The sequence below is a fragment of the Austrofundulus limnaeus genome, unplaced genomic scaffold (assembly GCF_001266775.1).
Source record: "Austrofundulus limnaeus strain Quisiro unplaced genomic scaffold, Austrofundulus_limnaeus-1.0 Scaffold93, whole genome shotgun sequence".
In the NCBI taxonomy this organism is placed as follows: domain Eukaryota; kingdom Metazoa; phylum Chordata; class Actinopteri; order Cyprinodontiformes; family Rivulidae; genus Austrofundulus; species Austrofundulus limnaeus.
In genome coordinates, this window is record NW_013952495.1 from 1,707,991 (window position 1) to 1,715,375 (window position 7,385).

Genomic DNA, 7,385 nt, shown 5'->3' on the forward strand with positions numbered 1-7,385 from the left:
TTTTTGGGTGTTTTGTTAAAACACAAATGGTGTGTTTAAGTTTCCTGTTATTTTTTGGAGCTACAGGTAAAGTCTTGAGTTTGTCGCGGGTCTGGGGGAGGTTCAGCCCCCACCCCTTCTTCTCCTCTCTCTCTCTCTCTCTCTCTCTCTCTCTCTGTCTCTGTCTCTGTCTCTGTCTCTGTCTCTCTCCCTCCGCAGCGAAATCCAGGCTTTAGTGCTCCGACGCTTCTGCAGCCGCGTTCTGCTTTGAAGCGTTTATTTAGCAACGAGCTATCATGCTAAAGCAAGAGTTGACTCCTCCCACACTAAGAAAACAGGAGGGGAGGGGTCAGTTGAGCTCTTGTGTAGCGGAGCACTATGAAGCGGCGCTTCATAGAGCACAGAGAGGGAGAGAGAGGACGGAAAAAAACAAGCAGGAAAATGAAACTTATCGCYGTCTTTTTTTTAACCGACCTMAAAAAAAGTTATCGTGCGATTAATTGATTTATTGACTATCGCGACAGGCCTACTTCACCGGTCGCATTTTCTTTTAAAGAAATAAAAAGTAGCTTGCAAAGCTGTCGCATCGGTGCAACGTGATTAGAAGCAGGTCTAATCTCACACAAACGTCTATCTTTGTGAGGACCACACACAGTGCTCAGCCTCACTCTGCGCCGTCTTTTTCCCCAAGTTTGGTGAGAGGTGGATATGGAGGGTCGAAAAAAAAAATAGCTCTCGACTTGATCTGGCCTTATTTAAATAAAAATGATGTGGCGTGTACCAGCAACCCTACCTCGTAGTCGCTACAAACTAAGGTTAGCAAAATCTGCATTTTGATTGTAACTGGTCTCACGCTTCACACTGAAATGTCTGTGTGCATGATAAAATACAAAAACCACAGCACCAGCTAGTGACCTGCCTGGCATAGAAATTACAGCGAGTTCAACATCTTTTTAAAGTCTCATCTAAACAGCAACCACATCATACAAACATGAACATGTTAACATTTACAAAACCAACATTGTAAAATCTATAACGCTTCTAGGAGACAGGTTAGTGTATTGTACTGTTGCCTCACAGCAAGAATTTCCTGGGTTCAATCACAGGTTTGGACCTGGAATGTAGGTTGTGTGTGCATTTTCTCTTGGTAATCTGTTCCCTCCCCCCAGTCCAAAAATACAGTATGTACATCAGGCTGCCATCAGGCCCAGGCCTCATTTAAAATAGAGATCTGTGATCTTAATGCATTGACCCTGGTTAAATCACTGCTGTAAATAATACATAAAATATGCTTGTTCAGGTGTAAACTGGGCCTAATTTACAAGTGTAGAGGGCTATAATTAAATCTTCAGACACTGACCAGGCGGGCAATGGAGATGGGAGGCCTGTTGGACCTGCTCATAAACAGCCTCCTCAGGACCACCTTGTTGAAGGGAGCATTGGATCGGCGAGCAAGAAACCTGTACAACTGTAAGACACAAAAATACAGGAAAGAATACCAGTGAAATAAGAGTTTAAAAACTATCACCACCAATATATCAACCCAGAACTTCATACACAATTTATTTATTTTAAAAATGAATGGAAAAAAAGGTACAAGTTTACCTTGACCAGGAGCCTCAGGTAAATATCCTGGCTCTTTGGCTCCTTCCTGTGCACTTTACGGTCCTTGTTGTGTCTGATGTCAACTCCCTGGAAAAGTGAACAGAACAAATGTACAATATTTACATGCAGCACATCCAAACAAAAATAAAATCTGACCTTCAAGTAATCCCACTATGTACCGGTATATAAAAGGAACATTGAAATCCACCAAATGAAACAGTAAATGGTAAAAAACGAAATTAAAATTTTATAAAAACTCGTGTGGCTGGATCCATACACACGTTGACTCTACAGCACAATGCTGACATCAAACAGCTACGGCAAGCAAACAGGCAATCTCTCTCACAGAAAAGTTTAACCTTTAAAAACACTTTTAACATTTAAATAAGCACTGACTTAAATGGGCATTATTCCCCGGTCATAAAAGTTTCTGAACCGGTCTTCTAATCATCCTAAAGCTTATAGCGGAGCACAGTTCAGCGTCATGTCGCCTCCAATGAAGGTAAGCTAATGTGACTTAAATAGATAAATAACACAAAATCACTGAAGAACTACGAGACCATTTATGTTTATAACATATTTATACGTCCAACAAGAAGATGGGATGGCTTAATTTAGAGGATGATTGTGGATACTAAAGCTGTCGCGTTTTAAATTTTTGAGTAGCGTTACCTACCATTTTGGACTCGGGACGAAAAGGGAAAAGGAAGAGACGATGTCTCGCGATAACACAGACGGCTGAACTCTCGGGCCCTCTGATTGGTTGTAAAGAGTGTGCTTCCGGCCGGCTAGCGTTGCCAGATACATATGGATAAAATAATTTTAGGGTCTTCATGGCAAATTATAATTGTGGCATTTAAAAAAAGCAAAAATAATATAAATAAATAAACGTATGAACCCACATTTAACAGTCCGCATGCTCGCAAAACTCAACACAGTAGTTTTAAAGCAATAATATATATGAATAATAAACGCTAATAATTTGTTAACTGGCAACCCTGGCTTTAGTCAGAACAGCTGAGGTGATTCGTGATGCTGCCTCTGCTGGTATGAAGACAAAGAAGGCCACGTTTCGTCTGAGTTAAAAAAAAAAACTTACAGAATTTAAATCTATTATTAATCGAATTTTAAAAACGAAATATAAATTATCATTTAGTCACATACTCTTGTGTCAAAGATGTAAGAAACAACAACAAATACCTTGCATGACAAAACTTGAGTCCACTATTTGCTTTTTTTAGGCAATAGACAACAGGCCTGCATAGTAAATTATCTATAATAGATACATGATAATATAGTTATAAAATAAATATAATCTGTATTAAAATATCAAACTACATCATCAGTTAGGTTAGGCTATATTTATTTTATACAAGTAACTTTACTTGTACCTGAGTAAAACGTCTATACTTTTAATTGATTTGTTAACAAACGTGGCTCTTTTTTAAACACACATTGTGTATCATCCTAGTAGCTTTCTTTAATATGTTTTTATGGTCTCTTGTGCTTTGTTGTTATGTTCTCAATATTGTCCAATTGCAATGGTTTTTAAATGTGTTAAAATAAATTTGATTTCATTTCAAATATATTTACTTATTTCTTTGTATTAATGCTGCAGTGGTACAACATCAATAAACACTTAAATGTGGGACAAAGACCAATTCAATACATGCTATTTAAGTCACTTGTTTTTAATAGGAATTTTTTTTACTTTTAACTTGTGTTGTTTTCACAGCAAGTGATGAAAAGTCATGTTAATATGAAAGGACAGCCAAGATATTTAAATTATATATTTAAATAATTAAATTACCTTTACCTTACTGTCCAACAAAAATGAAGTGAAGTCACTCAATGCTATTTGTTGTTGCAATCAAATATACTAAGTTCATTCAAAATGTGTGTAAAAAATTAACCTTTAACTCAATACAATTTAGACTTAGACATACATACATATATTAAAATAAATAAACAATACTTTCATTGATTTTTTTATTGTAAAACAGGTCTAAACTAAAGAGAATGACTGCAAAAATGGCTATTTTTTGGGGTTTTTTTTATTCACAGGAAATGAATAACAGTACTGACACACACAGGAAGGCTTATCCTCCAAATATTTTAAGATACATTAAGCACCAACAGTAAAGTCACTGCTCCGAAGATTCAATCTGTAGTTTAAAAAGCTGCAGCTGATGTCAACAATTTATAAAAGCATCTCAGTCAGGTTGGTGGTTGTGCTGCTGTTTGAGGTGACACAGAAAGATGGTGAAAGTCAGAGCGATCACTCCCAGGAACGCCGTCCGAGCCACAGGGGGGACAAAGGTAAAGTTCACAGCCTGAGATACGAGACAGAGTGAGAAAAAACCCATTGTAAAACATAAAACAACATTTTCTGAATCTGTGTAGTAAAATTTCACCTGCATTGTTGACCAATACACCACTCCAGCCTGCGAGAACAGATTGATTTATTTCATAAGTTTGAGAACATAAATCAGATCTAGTCTAAAGACACGCAGGGACCACATGTACCATATAAGATGTCCAGAACTTCTGCCGCCAGTCTGCAAGTGGGTCATCTCTGCGTTCTAATAAACTCAAACCTGAACCAGAAAGATGATCAGATATTTGATAAATGTTTTAAAGACAGAATTTGAGTCGTCCTTAAAGTAATCAGACCATCCATCCATCCATCCATCCATCCATCCATCCATCCATCCATCCATCCATCCATCCATCCATCCATCCATCCATCCATCCATCCATCCATCNCATCCATCCATCCATCCATCCATCCATCCATCCATCCATCCATCCATCTGTAGGGGTCACCTCGAGTGAAGAAACAGGAGTAAATAACCCACCTTACACATCCATCCATCCATCCATCCCTCCAAAAAGAGGCTATCAAAACAAAAGTCTTAGTGTTCTGAAAATTGGAGCAGAACACAGAAATACAATCTGTGATCTGAATGTTTCAGGTTTTAAAAATGCAGGTGATGAAACCTTCACATCTGCCTCCAATATTTAGCTCCTGTGGGCCCTTGAGCAAGACCCTTAAAGGACCTGTGACATACCCATCCATTGAATAAAAAAAGTCAAAGAAAACACATTTCTATATTAGAAACCTTGCATAAAACAAGATTTTTACCCATTTGGTCACATAAATAGCATATTTTCTTTTGAACTTGGATCAGTCAAAGTGAAACAGGAAGTGACATCAAAGGGGAACTATTTAAGAAAAAGAACTCTGTAGTCTTTGTTTATTGAAATTATATTATTTGAACTCTGACTCGTGTTCATCTCTCGTTAATAGTGACTCAAAATAATCTAAAGAAACATCAGATTCTTCTCTACAGTCTGAGTCCTTAGCCATTTGATCACTTTGACATCACTTTCTGGTACTTCAAATGCAAATATCTCAATAAATGTTCATCTCAGCAGCTGGAATTTATTTTTGCAATATGTTATTGATGCAATCTTTCCAATAATGCCTTTATATTTATTTTAAAATTTTCATGTCACAGGCACTTTAACCCTCTGCTCCATAGGTGCCTTCAGTGGCAGCACCTCTGCTTCACGTGTGAGAGGAGAAACGCTGAGAATAAATGTTTTCATTTTTTTATATAAAATACATGAACTGACAAAAACAATTAATAAGGATTTTAAGAAGCAATCGTGACAGTCTAACTTCGTGGCTGACTGTCTTTTGGTTGTTGTTTTTTTTGGAAGTCCTTCATGTTCATTACTTTTGTATTTTCTGTATTTAATTCTTGTGTTCAGATCTGTTACTTATGTTTCCATTAGTTTAGCTGCTGTACTACCAGCACTTATTTTTTCTCACTTGAGCATAGTGTTTTATACCATGTCTGGTTACCCATGCTGAATTAAACTCCTGCTTCCCTGTTTTAACATCAGTCTTTTGTTTTGTTTAAAAAAAATAAAATAACGTTTTTTTCTTTTTATGCCGCATTAAACTCCTGCTTCCCTGCTTTAACATCGCTGCTGTTTTAGCGAAACAAAGCCTTTTGTTTTGTTAAAAAATAAAATAAAGTTTTTTTTTGTTTGTTTGTTTTTTTATTCATCTCTTGGCTTTCTTGGGACCAAACTCTCTTAAAACCATGACACGGACAGTTATGTAATCGGGCTTGGGTGACTACATGAATTATGGCAGAACTCGCCTAAAAGATGCATCTGTGCCAGCTGTCCATGACCAAACTGCAAACAATATTTATTTAAAGTTTTTGAGAGTTAAATTGCATCTCAACACTATTTTTCTATCAGTTTGATGTGACCTAAAATAAATAAACAAACCATAGTCTAGATATTCAGAAAGTGAAAATAATATGTTTGGAGTCGTGCTCACCAATATAAAAAGCACTGATGGTCAGAGGAGCTCCAACAAGCTGATCCAGCACCACTTTCCCCGCCACCACCTTCACCCCCCCTCCTGGCAGCATCCTCTCCAGCCATCGGAGCCAATGATAATTAAAGTTGGCGTGGAAACAGAAACCCACGGTCGCCACCCGGGCTGTCTGGTGCCAGTTGATGCTAGACGAGCCCTCTGCTGCAGGTTTCTTACCCAGAACCCTCTGCTGAATGAGGTCGGCTGAGGCGAAGAGTGCGGTGTATCCCAGGACATTGCTGATGTACGGGTGAGCCTTGAACGCAGCCCAGGCCCGGTTCATGGTACAGCATCTGAACAGAAGGGAAACAACAGGGTGGGACGATGGACTGAGTTAATCCTGGAAAAAAACCTGTTAGAGTATGTGTCAAACTGAAGGCCAAATTTGGCCCTCCTTAACATTTTATCTGGCCCCAAAGTCAGTACTTAAAATGTAAAATAGTTTTATAGTTTCTGTTTTTGTCACATTCTTCTCATGACAGGAGGCCAACTGTCAAACAAAGAGAAAATTAAGTTTGAATTTTTTTCAATAAGCTTTGATTTTGGTGTGGAAAGAGCAAGTTTAGTCAACTTTAATGAAGTTTTTCTGTTTTTTTAATTATTATTATTTTAAAGTTAAAAAAAGATTTTTACTGAGATTTTTACAAGTGATTTTCTGCTGGATTGTGATCAAATGTATTTGTGTGAAATAATAATTTAAAATGTTGTTAGTGGAGAGTAAAAAATGAATGATGTATCTTTTTAAATTTAATATTTTTTTCTTTATTCGTTAAACGCCACATAAAATATAATTTGGAAACCTGCTGTTCACAAATACTCTTCATTCAATTTGAAGACTGCACAAAAACTTCAGTGTTCAAATGTGCAAAGCTGGTAGACATCAAAAGATCTGCAGCTGTTATTGCAGTGAAAGGTGGTCAAAGAGTTTTCTTGGAGTGGCTAAGAAAAACACACTCTACACCTCTAAAAATTTTATTTTTAAAAGGAAAAAGTGAAAACCACTTTATCCTTCCACCTCTCATAATTACACCCTACTCTGTCCATTAAAATCCCAATAACACACTTTGAAGTTCAACACATTACAAAATGAGGAAAATTAAACTTACCTCAAAGTGTGGCTCCTCTCAGCCTTTTTCTTTCAATTCCTAAAAATCCACAGAAAAAAAAAACTTTTCCTTATTGAAGCAAGGAGAACAAATCTACACGTGACAGATGTCTTCTTACCGGGTCAAAGTTCTGCCACTGTTGAAGGGAATGTGCATAAATCCTTTATCAGTCCAGTGAGAATGTGGGAAAAGACCACATGTGAAAAGGGTCAGAGCAAAACCCTGCAGCAGACAAGAGGAAAACTTTAACTGCACTTAGTGAAACCCACTAGACGGTCCATCAAACAGACAAAAAA

General features: G+C 37.3%; 2 protein-coding genes across 5 annotated transcripts in view; both read right to left on the bottom strand.

The window, feature by feature from the left end:
- rpl18 (ribosomal protein L18) overlaps positions 1-2,434 on the bottom strand; it is a gene marked incomplete at its 3' end in the record, with an annotated part of 6,638 nt that extends 4,204 nt beyond the window's left edge. Inside the window, 3 exon segments of the mRNA XM_014012715.1 lie at positions 1,340-1,447; positions 1,585-1,671; positions 2,261-2,434. Coding sequence (XP_013868169.1) covers positions 1,340-1,447; positions 1,585-1,671; positions 2,261-2,419 — 354 coding nt within the window.
- Positions 2,435-3,622: 1,188 nt separating this feature from the next.
- si:ch211-120k19.1 (mpv17-like protein) lies at positions 3,623-7,382 on the bottom strand. 4 transcript variants are annotated; one of them, XM_014012717.1, is made up of 6 exons: positions 7,208-7,382; positions 7,090-7,128; positions 5,945-6,276; positions 4,111-4,181; positions 3,999-4,028; positions 3,623-3,917 (listed from the first exon to the last, which is right to left on the bottom strand). In XM_014012717.1, exons 3-6 carry the CDS (start codon positions 6,264-6,266, stop codon positions 3,798-3,800), a joined length of 543 nt encoding a protein of 180 aa, XP_013868171.1. In that variant the 5' UTR covers positions 6,267-6,276; positions 7,090-7,128; positions 7,208-7,382; the 3' UTR covers positions 3,623-3,797. The 4 variants fall into 4 exon arrangements, with proteins under 4 accessions (XP_013868171.1, XP_013868170.1, XP_013868173.1 ...); XM_014012716.1 differs by lacking the exon at positions 7,208-7,382 and having other exon boundaries at positions 7,090-7,201; XM_014012720.1 differs by lacking the exon at positions 7,208-7,382 and having other exon boundaries at positions 3,824-3,917; positions 4,003-4,028; positions 7,090-7,201.
- Between the last annotated feature and the right edge of the window lie 3 nt (positions 7,383-7,385).

Excerpts from the sequence above, each read along its gene's own strand:
- si:ch211-120k19.1 (XM_014012717.1), bottom strand. The coding sequence starts at position 6,266 with ATGAACCGGGCCTGGGCTGCGTTCAAGGCTCACCCGTACATCAGCAAT. Across the intron at positions 4,182-5,944 it reads CATCAGTGCTTTTTATATTG|GTTTGAGTTTATTAGAACGC; the intron begins GTGAGCACGACT and ends TTTCTGGTTCAG. Across the intron at positions 3,918-3,998 it reads TGTATTGGTCAACAATGCAG|GCTGTGAACTTTACCTTTGT; the intron begins GTGAAATTTTAC and ends CTCGTATCTCAG.